General features: G+C 50.6%; 1 protein-coding gene across 3 annotated transcripts; it reads left to right on the plus strand.

Moving 5' to 3' along the window:
- The first annotated feature begins 603 nt into the window (after positions 1-603).
- On the plus strand, positions 604-19,367 carry BTBD2 (BTB domain containing 2). Of its 3 annotated transcripts, XM_033136598.1 has the most exons (10): positions 647-770; positions 3,732-3,851; positions 5,880-6,036; positions 7,229-7,334; positions 9,287-9,484; positions 14,184-14,376; positions 15,531-15,618; positions 16,886-17,032; positions 17,369-17,457; positions 18,454-18,623. In XM_033136598.1, the coding sequence occupies exons 2-10, from the start codon at positions 3,769-3,771 to the stop codon at positions 18,494-18,496; spliced, it is 1,104 nt and encodes a 367-aa protein (XP_032992489.1). In that variant the 5' UTR covers positions 647-770; positions 3,732-3,768; the 3' UTR covers positions 18,497-18,623. The 3 variants fall into 3 exon arrangements, with proteins under 3 accessions (XP_032992490.1, XP_032992489.1, XP_032992488.1); XM_033136599.1 differs by lacking the exon at positions 17,369-17,457 and having other exon boundaries at positions 604-770; positions 18,454-18,615; XM_033136597.1 differs by lacking the exon at positions 17,369-17,457 and having other exon boundaries at positions 15,531-15,606; positions 18,454-19,367.
- The last annotated feature ends 1,935 nt before the right edge of the window (positions 19,368-21,302 follow it).

The raw sequence follows: 21,302 nt of genomic DNA on the forward strand, positions 1-21,302 counted from the left end.
TCCCCTTCCAACTCATTCGACGATTCACGGGGTGGCCTTTTAAGCAGGGCCTCCGTGCGCCGAGACCGCCCCCCCCAAAACCCCGTGTGCATTTCTCCGGGGTCAGACTGGATGGCCTTCGGAGGTGCCCCCTTACCCCCCCCCCCGCGCGCGCCTTTGGCGACCCTCCCGGCGTCGCGTCTGAACGCTCCCCGAGGCGCCCGTGAACTTCCCCGCCTCCGTCCTCTCCTCTTTCTCCGCCTCCTCCTCCTCCTCCTCCGCCGGCCCCTTCTCCCTTCTCCTCCTCCGCCGGCCGCCGCCCCTCGCAAAATGGCGGCCGGCGCCGGGCCCGTGGCGGGCGGAGGCCTCCCGCCGTCTTTTACCTCAGCCGCGGCGTCTCCTCAGCAGCAGCAGCAGCAGCACCACCAACCGCCGCCTCCTCCGCCTCCTCCGCCTCAGGCCGGCCCGCCGGCGGCCGCGGCCTCTTCTTCTTCTTCTCCCCTCACGCACAACCACCGCGGAGGCGTCGGGAACCCTCTGCCGGCCTCGTCGTCGCGTCCTGCGGCCCCGTCGTCCGCTTCTCCCCCCTCGCCATCTTCTCCCCCTTCCCCTTCCCCTCCTCCGCCGCCTTCTTCTTCGCTGGGCCCCCGCGAGCCGGCCTACAACTGGCAGGCGACGAAGCCGACGGTGCAGGAGCGCTTCGCCTTCCTCTTCAACAACGAGGTGCTCAGCGACGTCCACTTCTTGGTGGGGAAAGGCCGAGCGGGGGCCCAGCGCCTCCCCGCCCACAGGTAAGAAAGACCCCGGGCAATGGCCTCCATGGGAGGGGGGGGGAGGCATCGCCCTTCAGACGCTGGGAAGAAGAGGGGGGGCTCTCTCTACACACTCCCCCCCCCACTTAAAATCTTCGAGGCCGCCACCCCCCCCCACCTCAAAACAAAAAAGATAACGGGCCATTCGAACGCCCCCTGGATTTTAGTCAAACCCCCCCCCCTAGATTTTATTCAGGTTGGGGGCAGAGGAGCATGGGCGTAGCCAAGGGCCCCCCCCCCCCGCTAGATAGATAGATAGATATTTATTATTACGGCCATTGGCCCATTGCGCACGATTTTTCAAACAACATATATATATATACTTAGCCTAAATCAATAGAAACCAATAGAAATGCATAGCTAACTGAGGTTCTGCACTCCCCCCCATAACAAATCCTGGTTAGGCCCATGCCTAGGAGCCCACCCCCCTCCCAATACCCCATGTCCTTTTGAAATGGGGGGCAGGGGGAGGGGGGATTGTTGGGTTGTTGTTGTTTGTGTATTTGGGGGCAACCCTGTCAGATGGGTGGGGCTGCACAAATAAGTTATTACAGTATTAGCGTTTTTTACATTGTGGTTTTGTGTTGCAACCGCCCCCCCCCCCCCGAGCGCTGCGGGAGTAGGTGGTGTGCAAATTTAATGAATGAATGAATGAATGAATGATATGATTTTTTTTGGGGGGGGGGGTCGCGCACACACCCAAGTCAGTGGGCATTGCCATTCAGATAGTGTGAGCGCACTACGGCTTGTGACAGGGCAGGGCTTATCTGCCCTCCCCCCCCCATTTTTTTATTCAAGTTGGCACCCCTGGTTGGGGGGGGCAAGAGGGGAGGGACAACCCCCCCCCCCGACCTACTTAAAGGGGCAGGGAAAGAGAGGAATGGCCATGGGGAGTAGTGGCCTGTTACAGAGTCATGGGCCTTTTTCAAGGGGGAGGCTGAGAACAGTTAAATTTGGAGGGCTCTTAAGGGCAAGTTATTATTGGCAGGGGGACGGGGGGGGGACGGCAGATTACAGTGGGGTTTTGAGTATGGTTGTGGGGTGGAGAGAACTGTGCTGTGCACATCCCCCCCCCCCACTCCTGGTCGGCCGTCATGCTTTGGATGTGATGGACTTGGCTGTTCTTTAAACCGGTAGTTGTTGCTTGTTATGGAAATATGGGTAAAGTTATGGGACAGAAAGCTGGGGAGAGGGGGGCAGTTGTGGGTCTGAGAGAGAGGGTGTGTGTGTGTGTGTGTGTGTGTGTGTGACTGGGGTGGGGCGGCTGCTGCACACTTTTGCTGCTGAGAAGGGCTGTGGGGTGGAAGAGGGCTTCATAGGGAGAAATGGCCGTGCAACCCACAAGGGAGCATCTGTGGGATGGGGTTTGAACTGGGGGGTGCTGTAGGTCCCGGGTTCAATTCCTGACATCTCCCGGTAGGGCTGTGAATGTTCCCTTGCTTGGAATCCTAGAGAGCCACTGCAAGCCAGTGTAGGCCCTACAGAGCTATAAGGCTGATTCTTAGGTTCCCATCAGGTCCCTTGCTGGACTGTGTTGTTGTCTTATGCTATTGATTAAAAAAAAAATGAATTACGGATCTCACTAGGATTTATCAGATTGCACCATGCTGTGCGATTATATTTAATGGGAAGCAGACTAGAAATAAATTGAGTGAGCCCACGCAGTTTGCTTATTTGCAGCTAGCTTTCCTGATGCACCTGCAGGCAGAGCTGTAAGTTAGCAAGGAGTGAGCTCCAATTCTGGCATGTTAGAGGTTGCGAGTTGTGGCTGGTTACCCACTTATTACCCAAAACTAGGGGGAAACTTGCCCTGGAAATATGCCACCATAATTCTAAGTTACCTAGATCCACTGATCGCTTTAAAGGAGGGTACCATAGCATTCACTTCGCATGCAGAAAGGCCCCAGGAAAGATGCAGCCAGTCTGTGTTCGGCTTGCTTGCTTTCGTTACAGAACTATTTGCTATTGGGCAGATAAATTTGTTGATTTTGAACCACAAGGATATTCATTCTGGCTTTGTGGCAAGAAAAATGATCCATCCTTCAAGTGGAATGGATTAATTTCTACAAGCGTTTTACGTCATGCGTTTTCTGAGCAAGCATGTCTCCTAATAGGTTGCTGTGGCAGTTAAAGGCATATCTGTTTGCAAATAAATAGAGCTTTTGTAGTACCCAGGAGCGTAGTACCCACCTGATCTTGCAAGCTCCTGTGCCCTCTTACACTATGGAACTGATATCTGCTTAGTGTCAGGGCAGCAATTGTGGTCTGAAAGGTTTCAGCTTGGTTCTCGCTCTCTCCCTCTCCCTCCACCTGTTAAGGACACTAAGCAAGATCATTGCCTTGAAGGTGGAGGGTCCAGAACTTAGCAAAGGCTGGTAGCTGCACATGGCAGATGGATGTTTCTCCGTGGTTTAGATGAAATAAAAGCCTGTTGGGTTTTACTGTACTCAAGTTCTTAATGCAGTCTAAATATTCATAACTTGCACTGTAAAAAACAGCAACAGTTTATTCTTCCATTAATTACAATGCCTGAATTTGGAAGTCGTGTTTTTATTTGTGCTTCGTTCTTTTATGTTGAAAAACACCTTTTGACAGCCTGTTTGAAGGGCTAAAGAGGGTAGTTTTCAATACATTTGTGTAACATCCAGGTATAATTTTCTACCACATGGTTGTTAGGGTGCCTGATAAGTTGATAACAACCACAATGTAAAGAAACCTGATCTAAGTCTGCTCCTTTTTTTAAGCATTGTTTTTATTTCCCTGTTGTGTCAGCTGTGCACCAGAGGTTCTGAGGAGGAAGAGTAACTTCCGCGCAGCACACCGTGCAATACGGTTATAGCAAAATCTTAATTTGTGGTTCTTGTTGTGGGGAACGGATGAGATTCAGAGTGCAATCCAGTCGACGCCAGAACCTTCTTGTTTGTTCTTTCCAAATGTCAGGTTTGTGCTGGCTGTGGGCAGTGCGGTCTTTGATGCCATGTTCAATGGCGGGATGGCTACTACGTCCTCCGAGATAGAACTACCCGACGTGGAACCGGCTGCTTTCCTTGCTTTGCTGAAGTAAGCCCCCGCTTCCTCAGAAGGAACACAGTTCTCCAAAGAAACACCAGCCAGTCGCTCTCCAGGGGATGGATTCTAACAGCAGAGCGCTGGCTTCCCTTCTGCTTTTTAAAATTTTATTTTTTAAAGGCACTAGCTCTCATGGTTATACTGTATAGAAATTTGGGGGGAGGATTCTCAAGATGCCAAGCCTTCAGATTCTGTGCAACACCTTAAAGTGGCCTCCTCCCCCACAGCCGGCCTTTGTTTTTCTGTTGAAGTTCTCTTTTCCATCTCCCTCCTTCTGTAAGTAAGGAGCAGATGAAACCCTTTTCTCTTACGAGGCAGCTGAGACCTGGGCAGCCTTAAGAGACCGGGAGATTTGTCTATAAGGTTGTCCCTTTACCACTGGGCCTGCCTTCACCAACGTGGTGCCCTCCAGACATTGGTTGGGGCTGATGGGAGTTGTAGGGACCCCCAAGGGTCTTCCTGTCCAACCCCCTGCAGTGCAGGAATCTCAACTAAAGCATCCAGCACACGTGGCTGTCCAGCCTCTGCTTAAAAATCTCCAAGGAAGGTGAGTCTACCTCCTCCCGAGGGAGACCGTTCCACTGTGGAGCAGCTCTAAACTTCAGGAAGTTTCTCCCGATGTTGAGTCGGAGTCTCCTTTCTTGGTTCTTTGGTTTGGGTCCTACCCTCCAGAGCAGGAGAAAACAAAACTTGCTCCCTCCTCCATGTGACAGCCCTGAGATATTGGAAGATGGCTTTCATGTCTCCTCTCAGTCTCCTCTTTTCCAGACTAAACATGCCCAGCTCCCTCAACCGTTCCTCATAAGAGAAGCTCCCTGATTCATCCCATGGCAGCTGCAGCCAGGGGGTGGGGAAAAGACCCTGGAGAGCTGCTGCCAGTCAGTGTGTGTAGACAATACTAAGTTAGGCAGAACCAGTCTCCTGACTCGGTGTGAGGCAGCTTCCTGCTTTACTAGAACAGAGATTTTTGTGTGTGAGAGAGTTTTAATGAACATTTCAGCTCCAATGTTTTTGGCTGCAGTCCACAAGGAGTTTGTCTTATTTCATTTATTGTTTATTTCTGCAGTTTGTCAATCCTCCTTTGTGACCTGACCCCCTAGGGCAGTTTCCAACAGTTCACTAAGTACAATAAACACCTAAAAATGTAACAGTTGTTAAAAACAATGCAACTAATAAAACAAGCGTAGCCATACAGCATAAAAGCAAATAAGAGTAAGTTACTGTACTCCCAGGTACCTGGGGGTGTGTTTGGATTGTGTGTGTGTTTGTGTAGCTCGTGGAAACCAAGCTTTTAAATAACCCATGGAAAGCCAGACTGAATCAAGTGAATAAACTTTTTTAAAAAGACAAACAAAAATGGAAGGTCCAGGTTTGTTTGAGAGGCAGTTTGGTGTAGTGGTTAGAGTGCCAGACTAGGGCTGAGGAGAGCCAGCTTCAAATTGCTTCCCTCCCTCAGTCGCAAAGCTTACCAGGTGCAGTTTGAGCAAGTCACTACCTCTCAGGCTAACATTATCCTCACACCCAACCTTGAGAGTTAAAATGAAGGAGGAGTATTGTGCTCTCTGGAAGCAGCCTATCGTCATCATCATCATTATTATTAATGGACGGGTCTCCCCAGCCACTCTAGGCTGCTGCCAGCACATACAAAAACATAACAAAACAAGCTATAAATGTTATTTAGCAAGTACGCATCCCAGCATACCTGCCCTGCCCAGCCTACCATGCTCTCCACTCAAAGAGGTCCATCTTTAATTTTTAAAAAGAGGTTTCTAGTCCTCCTTGTGCCTGAAGATAGCACGAAAGAGGAGGCAGACACCTCCAGGCTTCTGATGGTGTGCTGTGACTGGGCTGCTGCTGAGTCAGGTGCAAAATGGAGACCCCCCCTCCCATTTATGGGTACGGAGAACCCTTCATACATAACAGCTAACTTATTCCATGCTAGTGCTGTATCTTAAGTCAAAATCCTTGTTTTTAATTGCAGCAGTGCTTTCTTCCTGCCCTCCCTGCTCTCGCTCCCAGGTTTCTCTATTCTGATGAGGTTCAGATAGGGCCGGAGACCGTGATGACGACCCTCTACACCGCTAAGAAGTACGCTGTCCCCGCGCTCGAAGCCCACTGTGTGGAGTTCCTCAAGAAGAACCTCAGGGCAGATAACGCCTTCATGCTCTTAACGCAGGTATGCTTGCACAGGAGGTTCAGTGCTGGCAGAGGCTGTCGCGAGTGGTAGTACCAACTGATCTGGAGGGCGCCAGGTTGGAAAAGGCGGTGCAGGCCGTGCCGGCCGACCTCAGCTGCCCCCACAGTTCTTTGCTGAGACAATGCCTTTCAAACTCTATGGGGAAAGGTTGCATCATTGGGAATGTCTTAGTTCAGAGAAGATAATGACAATTATTATTATTTTATTATTTATACTCTGCTCATCTGGCTGGGTTACCCCAGCCACTCTGAGCAGCTTCAAACACCTATGAAAACATAGTAAAACGTCAAACATTAAAAACTTCCCAATACAGGGCTGCCTTCAGGAGCCTTTTAAAAGTTGTGTAGTTCTTTATCTCCTTGACATCTGATGGGAGGGGCCGTTCCACAGGGTGGGTGCCACCGCTGAGAAGGCCCTCTGCCTGGGTTTCCTGTAACTTCACTTCTCGCAGTGAGAGAACCCCCAGAAGACCCTCAGAGGAGGACCTCAGTGTCTGGGCTGAGTGATGGGGTGCAGACTCTCCTTCAGGTATACTAGGCCGAGGCTATTTAGAGCACAATTCAAAGTGTTGGTACTGACCTTTAAAGCCCTAAACGGCCTCGGTCCTGTATACCTGAAGGAGCGTCTCTACCTCCATCATTCAGCCTGGACACTGAGATCCAGTGCCAAGGGCCTTCTGGCGGTTCCCTCACTGCGAGAAGCCAAGTTACAGGGAACCAGGCAGAGGGCCTTCTCGGTAGTGGCGCCCGCCCTGTGGAACTCCCTCCCTTCAGATGTTAAAGAGATAGACAACTACCAAATTTAGAGGACATCTGAAGGCAGCCCTGTTTAGGGAAGCTTTTAATGTGAGATATTTTAATGTATTTGATTTTTGTTGTAAGCCACCCAGAGTGGCTGGGGAAATCCAGCCAGATTGGTGGGGTACAAATAATAATAATAAAAATTACGAATATTTAAAAGGTCAGCACCGACACTTTGAATTGTGCTTGGAAACGGACTAGGAGGCATTGAAGATCCTTTAGGACCAGAGTTATATGGTCCTGGCGGCCGCTCCCAGTCAGCAGTCTAGCTGCTGCATTCTGGCTGCTGCCCTCCATAGAGTTACCCCCCCCCCATTTTAATTAACCTTGTATATTTTTATTTCACTTGCTGGCTGATGGCTGTCTTTCAGGCTAGACTTTTCGATGAGCCCCAGCTGGCAAGCCTTTGCCTGGAAAACATAGATAAGAACACATCTGACGCCATCAACGCAGAAGGCTTCACAGATATTGACCTTGGTGAGTTGTCTACTTTGCAGGCTCAGTGGGGATCGTAGCGTCGGCCGGGCGCTTGGATAATTCTCTGTACTGCTTGGGTTCTGGCTTCCTGAAGGGCTGGAATTGAGCCTGTGTGAATAAAGGAAAAGGCAGGGGACGCTGTACAATTCACAGAATCCTCCCTGAGCATTTTCAAATTCATGATGTGCGTTTTTTTTTATTAAAAACACACACACCAACCCCCAAGTTGCTAGTCCCCATGTCTGCAAAGTATGCTGCCAAACCGTTCATGGCAACACCCAGCAGGGAGAAATAGCAGAATAAGACTTCCAGCAAAGGGGAGGGAGTTTTTGCTGTGCCCCTGGACAGATGTGCATAATTGCAAATCTGATTCCTGAATATTGAAACAGCAGTTCATGGTTGTTGTGTTGTGGGTGGGTGGGTGGGTGTGCATTTGTTGTTTTGGATACAAGCTTTTGAGGGTCCCAAGTTGTTCCCAGAAACAATTGATTGAGGCTGTGCCAATTTGTGTCTGAGCTGAAGTACCCCTTTGGGCTGCCGGTGGGAAAACTTAGCATGATTGAATGCTCCACCATACAATATCTTGTTTTAAGAAATTCCTGCACATAGAAAGCTTGTGTGTCAGGGGTTTTGGCCTTGCCATATCCCTACACCCTACTTTTCTATGTGCATTGTGTGTCTTGTTTATTTATTTTAAATGCATGCAGGAGCATTTAAGCATACAAGTTTGAAGCAAAACGACACGTAAGCCAGGAGACAAGCCTCATTGGTCAGTATTTTGTGTCCTAGCTAAGTCAGTCTCTGCGTCAGGCGGCAGAGAGGACATTCTGTCCTTCCGTCTTCCACCAGCCGAATGCCACAATGCCCATTGTCTGGCGCGCACAGGACGCTTGCCAACAGAGGTCTCGTTTGTGCTGCTACATTCCTCCCAAGCCTTGCAGGATGAAAAGGGTGAGTGGGAACAGGGCAGAGCAGCCAACAGTAGCAGTGGTGGCTGGCTTGCCCCACGTGCGGCCTTCCTCCTTCCGTCACGGCGTACCTCTGCATACGTGCAGAGACAGATCAGTGCAGATTTGAGCCCTGGTTCTTCATCTGTGGCAGCAGTCGTCGGGCTGCTTTGTGGGGAAGTTCTGGCCTTCTTGGCAAGGAGATCAGATTGAGAGAGCCAAGCTCCCCGCTAGAACAGCCAGCCTTTGCTGTGTCGGGAGTGTTGCTGTTGCAACTCTGTGAGCTTCCTGTCCCACTGACCTGGTGATACTTCAGCTTCACCCAACAAGGCGCTTTACGTGATAGTTCGGGTGTCCCTGGGTGTTGCTGAACTACAACTCCCATCGTCCATAGCCAGCTCAGGGATGGCAGGATTTTTAGCCCTAGTGGGGTTTGGGGACTGGTCTGGAGAGTAGGCGCTCAGGTCTGGTGCACTGAGGTTGACAGGACCTGGCCTTTGCCCTCACGTGAGAGCTGCATTTGCCCCAGAATTCTCTGCGATTCATAGCAGTTGGTTCAGTTTGCAAAACTTTTCTCAAAGCTGTCTTTCAAAAACCAGTGAACCTCCCAGGTTCCTTCCTTTCCTGGATGAAAGAACAAATGACAATAAAAGCAGCTCCATGCCGTCCCCATTTGCCCTAATGTGTGGATAGGGGAGTCTGTGAGCCTTCAGGGGGCATGGGGCGCCAGCTCCCAGAAACCCCAGCGTCGTCAGTGATTGGGATGATGGGAGTTGGAGTCCCGTCAGCATCTTGGATACTGCAAGAAAGAATTAGCATTCCCTGCTGTGCGCAAGAAATGGAAGCACGCCTCTTCTCAGATCAGGGATGAGCGGGCAGCTGGTGTGGCTGATGGAAATAGCTGCCCAGCGACATTGTGGAGGGCTGTGACTGCCCCGCTTCCCTGCCCTCCAGCCCCGTATCTCCGGGGCCTGCAGCTGACGCCCCACTCTCCTTGCCCGACAGATACACTGGTGGCTGTCCTGGAGAGGGACACCCTTGGCATCCGTGAGGTGCGCCTCTTCAACGCGGTGGTCCGGTGGTCAGAGGCCGAGTGCCAGCGGCAGCAGCTGCAGGTGGTCCCAGAAAACAAGCGGAAAACCCTGGGCAAAGCCCTCTCCCTCATCCGGTTCCCCTTGATGACCATCGAGGAGTTCGCAGCGGGTAAGCGGGGAGCCCTCCCTTAAAATCCAGGGGGTCTGGCGACTTAGCGGTTGAATGTCACAGGACCCCAAGCGGCTGCCTTATCCCAGGTCCGGGGTGTCAGCCCTGGAGCCCTTTCAAGCCCTGCCCGGAGATGCTTGGGATTGAACCGGGACTTTCTGTTACTGAAGAGCGGGTTCCCCTTTTGGACTACTCGAGGGAGTATCGTAGCCGAATGAAGTCGCAAGCAGGATTCAAAATTTAAGCAGCGGAAGGGAAAGGCACTGATTGCAATAGAGGAAATAACTATGGGGTGTAAATGTGTCACATAATGCAGCAGGGGGAAAGGGTGGGAACAAAAACATCGTGGAGTTAAGGGTTAAGGAAAATAGGTATTAAAGTTTTTATTTAAAATTTCCTGAAATTTAATAAAAAATTAATATAAAAAAGAGCCTGGGACCTTCTGGAAAGCAGGTGCTCTACTGCCAAACTCTAGGGTCCTTCCCTTAAATTTAAATTAAGGTTCTAGTCCTCATGGTCATCCATAAAAGGCCAGCTTAAACAGGAACAGAGGTAGCTGCCTTACGCCAAATCAGACCTTTGGCCCATCTGGCTCAATATTGTCCACACTGACTGGCAGTGGCTCTCCAGGGATTTGGGACCTACCTGGAGGTACCTTCAGGGATTGAACCCGGGACCTTCTGCATGCAAACAGGGTGCTTGCTCTCTTTCCCAGAGCAACGGCTAGTCCTGAGTCGCCCTGTGGATTATTTCACTGGAAGCCATTTCGGCCCTCTCCCCTTCTCCCCAAGGCTGCTTGCGGATAAATAAAAGCCATTAAAATAAATGTGCAGAGTTACTTGTGCTGCCAGCTCGCGCAGCCCCACAAATCCCTCCCGGGAACAAAGAGGCACTTTTGCTGCTTGCTGTGGATGGCAAATATCTAGGGGAGGGAGCCAGGCAGTGATGCGGAGCAGAAAATATTCCTCTGCTGCTGCCGCCGTTTTTTTCCCATGGGAAAATTCAGTTTCTAAAAAGCGGATTAGTAACACAATGGAAACTACAGTAGTCAAACTGGTTAGTTTCCATGTTATAATGGACGGCATCTTTTAAAGATGTCTTGCAGGCTTCTCGTGAACACCTGGTTCGCCCAGTGTGAGGGCAGGATGCTGAATCAGGTCCCAGCTGATTTTGGGGCAGCGTTGGGAAATTTTCCAATTTATTCCCCCGCCCCCCCTTGAAAACCCACATCAGTGGGGCTGGCTCTGGAGGGCAACTGCTGTGACAGAAGGACTTGGGATGCTTGCAAGAACCAGAGGGTTCAGAGGATAGGGCGTAGCACCCCCTTCTCTCCCCCCCCCCCAATCCCTGGTTCATTGAGTGGTTCATCAGCCAAAGTGAAGGGGTTTGTGACTGGAACATGTAGGAATGTGTAGGACTGTTGGTTGGAGCTAGGTGTTGATAACTCCCAACGTTGCAGGTTCGATCCCCGTATGGGGCACCTTCGTATTCCTGCATTGCAGGGGTTTGGACTGGATGGTCCTTTGGGCCCCTTCCAGCTCTGCAATTCTGTTGTTCTATTTATTGCATTTATATCCCACATTTTCTCCCAAGAAGCTCAAGGTGGCGCACGTGCTTCCTCCTCCACATTTAATCCCCACAGGGGATTAACTAACTGCAAGGGAGGTTAGGCTGAGAAGCAGTTACTGGCCGCAAGGTCGCTCTGTGAGCTTGATGGCCAAGCGGGAATTCGAACCCTGGTCGCCCAGATCTTATGCAACACTCCAGCCACTCGACCACAGTGGCTGCTGCGAGGAAACTTATTAGCAAACCACAGTTCCCGGGATTACTTGGGGAAACTTGTGATGGTTAAAAAGTGGAATAAGAGTTGTTATAAAAATTAGGTTCAACCCCAGAAGGGAGTCCACGAACCCGGGGAAGAGCCTTAGTAGGGCTCCCCTCCTCTCAAGAGCACTTATGAATAAATAGAGACGATACAAAATCTCCCAAAGCAAGGCGGTAGCCCTTTATTAGAAACTGCTGCAGCAGGGTGTCTTGCAAGCAAAAGACCACGAACAAAGGCGCGCAAGCTCCTATATAGACTTTTGAAATTGCCCCCCTCCAGCTCAAGACCACCCTTCCATACATTAGAATTACATCACAAATTGGGAGGGTCTGGTAGCAGTGATCTGAGCATCCTGGATCCTGCCCCCATGTCTCCTCTTGCCCTCCACCAAAAACCCATCAAGTGAAACAAAAGATATTTACATTTCCCTATATCCCAGCCAAGTTAATCACACCCTTTTGTCTGGCACTCAGGTATCAGGATGCCAGAGATTATCACTCAGGCAGGGGGCTGCTGAGTAGCTGGAGGGGCAACCCCCCCCCTTGTTCCTGAGACAAAGAAATACTTGGTCAGTTGGGAGTCAAAATGGAGTGAGGCCTGTCTTCCTGTGTCTGTTTTTCAGACATGTGGCCTTATTTGTTTTGGTACATTAATAACAATTATTATATATAAATAAAATACCTTAAAACTCTTACAACAGAGTGCTGTAAATGCATATTGTGGATGCAGCACCCTCTGGCTTGGCTCTGACCGGGTATTTTGCCAGCACGCGATGAGACGTTCCTTGGCAGCCATTCTCCAGCCAAGCATTCACACACACTACTTGGGGGGCGGAGAATCCGGCCTCTGCAGTCATGATCTTTCTGAACAGACTAGCAGCTGTGCTGCCGCCACACCTTTCCCTCCAGAGCAAATATTTGCTGAACGGCTTTGCGGCCAGGAACTGTTGGAAGCACACAAAAGCTGTGCAGCAACTGCTCCCCCCCCATCCCCCAGGCAGTGGATTTTGGATAAAGTGTGAGAGTGCATGATGTGGGCAGGAGGACACTGTCCATCATAGAATCACAGAATGGTAGAGCTGGAAGGGACCCCCAAGGATCATCCAGCCGAGCCCACTACAATTCAGGAATCTCAGCTAAAGCATCCGGGACAGAGGACCATTCCACCTCTGCGTTAAAAAGGTAGAGTGTTGAGGGGAAGGGGCCAAAGTTGGAAGGACATCTAATTCAGGGATGGATAAGGCCAAGGACCACATGACCGTCTGAGGCACATGACAATGATGGGCGGGGCCAGAGGCTAGTGCCTTTGCACACTAGTAGTAGTAATAATAGGTTTATATGCCACCCATCTAACTAGGTTACCCCAGCCATTCTAGGCAGTTTCCAGCAAATTAAAACACAGCGAAACATCACACATTTAAAACTTTTTCCTATACAGAGCTGCCTTCAGATGTCATCTAAAAGTCAGATAGTTGTTTATTCCTTTGACATCTGCTGGGAGGGCGTTCCACAGGAGGTGCCACCACCGAGAAGGCCCTCTGCCTGGTTTCCTGTAATCTCACTCCTCACAGTGAGGGAACCGCCAGAAGACATTCAAGGTGGACTTAAGTGTCTGGCTGGATGATGGGCGTGGAGACGCTCCTTCAGGGATACAGGGCGGTTTAGGGCTTTAAAGCTCAAAACCCAACACTTTCAGTTTCATTAGATGACCCCGATTACTAGCTTTGTGGGAAAAGGAGAGGGTCGTTTCTCCTGTCCTTATTTTCTTCATATCATGTGTCAGCTTTGTAAGCTCTTTTCCTAGAAACATGGAAGCAGTGAATTGGAGCTTTGGAGTGGAGAGACATTATTATTACTATTAAAATTTGAATATCACCCTATACCCGCAGGTCTCAGGGCAGTTGCGACTAAACTTGGGTGTAGCTCCCCATAGCATTCTGCTCCGTGACCCTGAACAGTTGCCCAGACATGTTCTCCCTCTTTCTCTCTCCGGTGAGAACATCCTAAAGAGTCCTTGCAGCTGGATCGGGGCAACGAGCCCCCGTCCCGTCCAGCCTCCTGTTCACGCATTGGCCAACCAGATGCCTCAAAGGGCAGCCTTCAAGCAGGAGCCGGGTGCAAGAGCAACTCTCCTCTTTTGTGATTCTCAAACCCTGGTATTCGGAGGCATTTCCTTCCTCCAATAGTTGGGAGAGAATATAGATGCAGGAGCTCGTAGCCATGAATCGCCTTCTCTGTGGATATGTCTAATCCTCAATTGAAGTCACCCAGGTTGGTGACCATCTCTGCACCTGGCAGGAGCAAATCCCATAGTTTTAACTGCCCAGGTAGCACAATTAAACCGCGAAATTCCCTTCCAGAGTAACCTTGGCTGAATGTGACTTGGTTGTGACAATTCAATATTTTTGTAGTCTTTTTTAAAAAAATGTAGTTCTTTGTATCTTGTGACTTGCTGTCATCTTAATCAATTATAGTCTAGTAATGATTTGTTGTAATCATTGAAGGTGATTATTTGGTGATAGTTTGAGAGTTAATTTTGCTGCGTAACGTTATATTCCAAATGGATTATTGAACATTACATTATTCAATATAAGCTCTTTATTTTTCACTACGGCTTGCTTGCATCGGCCGGGGTTGCTATGAGCCGCGTGAGCTCCGTTGAGCGTTTTGTTGTTTCTTCAGCTTGTGAACGGCCTCGTGCAATATGGAAAGGCAGCGTACAAATAAAAAGCGAAATGGAATTAAAAGAACAAGGAGGGTAGGCAGCCAGGGAGGGACCAAGTAAAAAAATCCAAAAATCAGTTAACGTGGTATTGAAGCCCCCGCTGTCCTTGTTGAAGAGCCGTGGCTGACGTTTCCTGCTGCCTTTCCCCAGGGCCAGCTCAGTCGGGCATCCTGACCGACCGCGAAGTGGTCAGCCTGTTCCTGCACTTCACCGTCAACCCCAAGCCGCGGGTGGAGTTCATCGACCGCCCCCGCTGCTGCCTGCGTGGCAAGGAGTGCAGCATCAACCGCTTCCAGCAGGTGGAGAGCCGCTGGGGGTACAGCGGGACCAGCGACCGGATCAGGTGAGACCTTGGGCCCTGGTGCCACTCGCCTGCTCCCCGGCAGAGAGCCTTCCCCCGTGGCTTGTCCAGCTGGGTTGGGAGGGGGGCTTCTGCAACACTTGGAGCAGGCGCCGGGGTTCCCCACATCCTGGCATTGCCAGACTACGACTCCCAGCAGTCAAGGGTGATGGGAGGCAGGAGTCCCAACGTCTGGAGCGCCAGAGGTTCTCCACCCCAGATTTAAGAAGCAGCACTTCCCTACTGCAGGCAAGAGATGAAAGAGCGCCTCTCCTGAGAACAGGGAATGCATCTTCTTACACCAGGGGAGGGGAAACCTGCCACCCTCAAGGCAGTGTTCGAAATTCGTGAGGTGCCCGGCACACTTTGCACCTGGATATCGGCCATTTGCGACCAAGTGAAGATGCCTGGGCACTAGGATGCCTCCTGACATCTCCACCATCCGGGGATTCTTGGATCTGGACTGTTTTCACACGCTAAGGTCCCATCCTGTAGAATTCTATCAGTTATATTTTATCCGCACAACAGGAATGAATTTCAGCAACCAAAATGCTTTTTTTCTGCGCATCCTGAGCAGGAGCAGTGAACAACGTTATAGCAAATTGTTGTTGCTTGTCTTTGCTTCCCGCCCCCTGCCCTGCTCACAGTTGTGAAGGGTATTCCTGCGTTATGAATGGTCCATGTCACCATTAAGAAAAAGTGGTTCCCAATATATATGTGGACTGTCCCTGAGTCAAGGGACTTCTTTCAGTTCTCAAAGTTTTTAAGCTAGCTCAAGGCATCTGAACCAGCCAGATGTTTAACTGAGAATCCATCACTGTCAGTCCATCTCATTAAAAAAAAATAAGACTTTAGAGCTGTCTTACTAAAAAATGGCAACTAGACATTCCATTTTGGCGACTGTAACCTTGGTTTAAGGAGCCATTTGGCACCCAGGTTATATATCTTGAGTTTCTAACACTGCCTCCATGAGTTGCTGGATTCCTCCTTGTGTCGGCCCCTGGCCACCTCGGCTGCTGTGTCAGGGATGCTGCGAGCAGGAGCCCGGCGTCATCTGCGAGACCTCCAAGCGCCCCCCCCCCCAGCAACCTTTGCTTGCCTGCATCCAGCAGGATTCTTCTGTGCTTGATTCTAGCTTTCCCTCTCCAACCCTCCAGGTTCTCTGTCAACAAAAGGATATTTATCGTCGGATTCGGGTTGTACGGATCCATCCACGGCCCGACAGATTATCAAGTAAATATACAGGTAGAGAACTCTCCAGGTTTTTACTTGGGGAGGAGGAGGTGGGGCAGGGATGAAGATCTGCAAGAGGGGCCAGGCAGGTGAACAGATAAAAGGGGGATCTGCTGAGAAAGAGAGGAAGGGAGAGGGGCATAACTGGCGCCCATCTACTTTTCCGTCTGTCCACCAACTGGTGGTTGTTGAGGAGGTGTGGCTCCCAGGGACGGGAGGCAGCAGAGGGAAATTTTCCCTCCATTACTTTTTAGATGCTTGTTTTTGAGGAAAAGGGGGGCATCCGGTGGCTGAGTGTACCTTGGAAGATCCCTGTGTTAACCCCCCTCTGCCCCGTTCCAGCTGAATCGGGACTTTGGCTCTGTGGGGGAAGGGGAAAAGCTGCCCCTCCAAGCCTGAGACTGTGGAGCAGTAGTCCGGGGGGGGGGGGTGGACAGCAGAGAGCTCAGCAGACCCCACAGCATGGCTGTGGCCCGAAGACAACTGCACCTGGAGCCTCCATAGCACAGGAAAAACCCCGGAAAATCCAGGGTGGATTCACTTTTATTTTTTAAAGTAAAAGGTAAAGGTAAAGGGACCCCTGACCATCAGGTCCAGTCGTGTCCGACTCTGGGGTTGCGGCGCTCATCTCGCTCTATAGGCCGAGGGAGCCGGCGTTTGTCCGCAGACAGCTTCCAGGTCATGTGGCCAGCATGACAAAGCCGCTTCTGGCGAACCAGAGCAGCGCAAGGAAACGCCGTTTACCTTCCCGCTGGAGCGGTCCCTATTTATCTACTTGCACTTTGACGTGCTTTCGAACTGCTAGGTGGGCAGGAGCTGGGACCGAGCAACGGGAGCTCACCCCGTGGCAGGGATTCGAACTGCCGACCTTCTGATCAGCAGGTCCTAGACTCTGTGGTTTAACCCGCAGCGCCACCTGGGTCCCATTTTTTAAAGTATTTCATGTTATTAAAAACAACTGTGTGTGTGAGAGCGCATACTGCAGAGCAGACAGCATTGGCGAGATCAGTGTTTCCAAAACGTGGGTTTCCAGCTGCTTTTGGACTAAAGCTCCCATCCTCCCTAGCTAGCAGGATCCATGGTCAGGGATGATGGGAATCGTAGTCCCAAAACAGCTGGGGGGGCCAAAGTTTGGGAAGCCCTGGACTAGATGGACTTGGGGCTCTGGTTCCGTAGGCCAGGGAGAGGAGTTTACATCTTCATTTGCAGAGATGTCGTGAGTTTAAAAGGTTTCCTTTCTCTCTCTCTCTCTCTCTCTCCCTCCACTGCCCGCCCCCAGATTATTCACACCGACAGCAACACAATCCTGGGCCAGAATGACACCGGGTTCAGCTGCGACGGGTCTTCCAACACTTTCCGGGTCATGTTTAAAGAGCCCGTTGAGATCTTGCCCACTGTCAGCTACACAGCCTGTGCCACGTTGAAGGTAACTCTGCACAGGGGGGGCGGCGGGAGTTTTTTCTGCCCTTATATGTGTCCTTATAATATTTGGTTTTGAAGATGCGCTTTGTCCTGGCTTGGGAACACGAGGAGGGGGACCGCCACAGCCCGCCAAGGCTGGTCTTGTGGCTGGCTAGCTGCCTGTTCCTTTTACTATTTTATTTTAAAAGTTTATTATTCCATTTATATCCACATCTTTTGTACAAGCTTCTCGCTCCTCTCCCATTTTATGCTCACAACAAACCCGCGAGGTAGGTTTGGCAGAGAGATGGTGACTAGCCCCAAATCACCCATTTCTGTGGTTTTGTTCTTGTTTTCGTAGTCTTGGGCGAGTAGAATGGCAAGTGGGCTCCTAGCGGTGTTAGAAACTCGAATATATAAGCCAATCGCCAAAGGGTACCTTAAACTGAGGTATGTCTAGGTGCCTACCCCCCTCCCGCCCCGATGGTGTTTGTATAGTGGCAGTAGTTGTATTCTTTTCATTTCTATACCGCTTTATATTGTAAAGTAAAAATCCCCAAAGCGGTTGACAACACATTAAAACATCAAATAAAACATTCCAGAATAAAACAAATTCAAATTTCAAGGAAAATATTTCAGATCCTTCTCTCAGGGACATTTGGCTTTCCCCCTGTTTATTTACCTACTTAATGTATAGAGCTTCCCCCTAGCAGAAGGGCTCTAGGAAGGCAGGGTGGCCTAGCAGTTAGAGTGTCAGACCTGGGAGATCAGGGTTCAAGTCCCCACTCAGTCCTGAAGCTCACGGGGCGACCCTGGAGTCAGTCACAGTCTCTTGGCCCACCTCACAGGGTCATTGTAGGGATTAACTGAGGAGGGGGGTTGAAGCATGCAATCCTTGGAGAAAAAGTTGGGAGAGGAATGCAACAAATAAGCTCTTTTGCTGACCTTCTTAAGTAAGCTGGAGGGGGGCAGCCAGAGGGCGATGTCAGTAGCCCACCTGGTGCCCAGAGATCTCCATAAGGTCACAACTGGACTTGCGCCAGTCGCAAAACGTGCCTGGTGCCTGGGTAATTTCTAACAGTGGTTCCTAAATGTTCCCCCCTTCCAACATGGGCTAGTGGACTGTTCAGCCCCAATATCAGACGCAGGTCTCTCTTGTTTGTGGGGTCACCAGCCTTGTAATTGCTCAGGTCAAAATCACAGCTCACTAACCTCAGCTTGGGCGGCTTTAAAAAGAGGATTGGACAGATGTGTGGCAAAGAAATCTATTGATGGCCTTGGAAAATGCCCCCCAAAACCCCAGGAGGGGAGAGTTGCTCTTGTGCTTTTGAGTCCTGCGTGAGGGTTTACCCCTGAGGCCTCTGGTCGGCCACTGAGAGCAGGATGCTGGCCTAGGTGGGCCTCCCTGCAGGGCTGTTTACATGCTCTCTCCCTTCTCTCGCCCAGGGCCCCGATTCCCACTACGGCACCAAAGGGCTCCGCAAAGTGATCCACGAGTCGCCAACGACGGGTGCCAAGACCTGCTTCACCTTCTGCTATGCCGCCGGCAACAACAACGGCACGTCCGTGGAGGACGGACAGATCCCAGAGATCATCTTCTACACATAGGGGCCCCCGGTGGGGGGATAGCTTGCTGCCGGGCGGACGGGCACGTGCCGCCTCCCTTCCTGCCGCCTCATCTCTCCCCCTCCATGCACACCCCTTGTGTGTCCTTCCCAGTTGAAACCGCAGGCCGTCCTCTGCCGTGCTGGCAGGAGGGCTGCTAGCCGGGGCTGGGGGCCCAGTGGGGCCGGCACCGGGAGCCCACTGACTGGACGCGTTCGCTGGCCTGAGCGGCTAGCAGTTCCTTCTGCCCATGCTGGCAGCTCAGCTCTACCATTGCATTGTGAACCTAGCCGCTTCTACATCCAGCTGTTGCAGTGGGGAGGCGGGGGCAGACTCGCTGTGGCGGGTGGACAGTCCCTGCCAAAAGAAGCCCCCCTCTGTGCCAGGATCAGGCCAGACGGGGGGGATGCGGCAGGGCAAGGAGGAAATGTTTCTGACGGCTGTCGCCTGGCAAGGCTTGATCCAGAAAGCACTTTCTGCAGGACCCAGGCTGCTCCTGCCCCTCGCCGGACAACTACCTTATCGTGTCAAGGGACAGATTAAAAAAAAATAAAAATGGGATCGTTTTGGGAGGGACTCGTCCTTGACCGCGAGGCGGCGAGGGTGATTTGCAGCCACAAAAAACTTGCCTTGTTTGAAGAGTAATGGGAGTGGCTGAAGTCCCTGGACTCTGATCGTCAGTATGTTGCTTGCTGCTAATAATAATAATAATGATAATAATAATATAGTGCAACTCAACAATGCATTTTACTCTTCTACGGTCTCCTTTTGAGTCTGGTTCCCATTCACAAGCTGGTGCCGTGACTGCCGATTTGCTCGTTGGTTTTCAAGTCGGGAGCCCATCTCGCTAGGGCTCCGATGAGCTGTGTTTCCTGAAAAGCCGCTGGGCCAGACAGAGGTTTAAGAATCTCCACCCCTAGAAAACCCTGGGGATCTTGGGGGCCTGGCAGAAACGCATCAAACCTAGGCGGCTTTTGTGCTAAAGGTGGGATCCCCACCAGCGCCGATTGGACAGTTCGTTTGCCCATTTCCGCCCCACACACCATGAAATCTGCTGCCTAAGCAATTTGCCTAGTTGTCATCACATGGTCACCTGAACCCTAGCTGGGCTGGAAAGCTGGCGCTGTTGGGCTTTTTTTTAACAAAAAAAATGCAAAAAGTTTCTTTGTGGTAGAGCACCCAGTGCAAGTCCCTGTGTTTGTTACCTGCACTTGTGAGCCTCAATATGGCCAGTATGGAGAATGGAGCCATTCCTCAGCTAGCAGCTTCTCAATGGTGCAAAAGCCTTTGTGTGTCTCCGGCTTCTCCCGAAGAGTGCGCTAGTGCATGTTGCTGCAGAAACGGCACATCACTCTTCACCCCACCCCACCCCTTGAGCTGTGTACATAGCGCCCCCACCCCACCCCGGTCTGTATATAGAGATCACGAATAGGTTCCAAACACAGCTACTGACTTTTTGGGTGGCTGGGTAGCTTAAATTTAACTGCTGTTGCAGGGCCCCCCACCATTGGAATCTCACTAGTGTGCCCTTCTTGGTTATTGGATGTGCTTGGGGTGGTGGTGGTTTGTTAACACGAGTCAAAGGCAGAATCCTGCCCAGTTGGTGGTTCTTGGGCCCTGGTGCGAATCCTGACGTTCACAAATTCACTTGCCCACCATGCCTAGCCCCCAACCTCTTGAAGTTCCGACGCGCCTGGAAATTTTCTCATGTTAATTATGACAGAAATATAATGAATGTATCAGATGTTCTATATATACATATTATATATATATATATAATTTTCAGTGTTCACCCTGGTTTCTTTCTGCTTTCTGATTTGTAAATAGGAAATCCAATAAAAGGCAGGTTGTCTTTCTGCAAGGGATTCTTTGTGATTCCAAAGGAGGCGGTAATAGAGCAACACAGACTGCTAAAGCGGGGAAATTTTAAAAGTGCAGGGGGCCGATTCTTTCGCAGACCAGGCCTGGCCCTTTGCGTATCAATAGGGAGAGGGAATGGTTTGCCTCCTTCGCCTGCCACATATTTTGCACTACCCATGTCTGCACCCAGCACAGCGACTTTAATAACTTCCTCTCCAGTACTTGGGTTTCCTCAGTGCGGCTTTAAAGGTAGGTCGTTTGCATTTCCTGGCAAGCGAAATGAAAACCTCAGCCTCCGGAACTCCTAAGCCAGACGGGCAGGGTATGAATAATAAAATGATTATTTTAAAAAGCATTTTAATATTTTTTTTGCTGCATGTTTTTGCTTTGTCGTGGGAGCTGGGAAGCGCGACCCAGGATTTTGCTCACATGTGCAGGCACTCCTACTCTTGCAAAATAATGGTGCCTGCACATCTTGGGGGAGGGGGGAGAGCTGTATGGGGGGGGAGCTCAAGGTGTACTGCTCCCTGTCTTGATAGCCCTTAAAAACACGAGGAATCGACTGTAATACAAAGAGATGAAAATGGTGTTTACGGAAAAATTGGAGGCCTTTTTTGGACTAGCTCAAAAGTATTATAGCAATATGAAATCATGAAGATTCGATGGAGGAGCAGCAGCAATATTTTTTTGGCAAGATGTGGGTTATGGGGGTTAGTAACAAAAATGTCAGTGAATATCAATTGCACGTGAAGTAAATTTGCTACCACCTTTGAAAAACCTTAATAAAATTAGTATGTTTTAAGAAGCCATGGGACTGCTCCATGTTGATT

Source organism: Lacerta agilis, chromosome 18 (assembly GCF_009819535.1).
Source record: "Lacerta agilis isolate rLacAgi1 chromosome 18, rLacAgi1.pri, whole genome shotgun sequence".
In the NCBI taxonomy this organism is placed as follows: Eukaryota; Metazoa; Chordata; class Lepidosauria; order Squamata; family Lacertidae; genus Lacerta; species Lacerta agilis.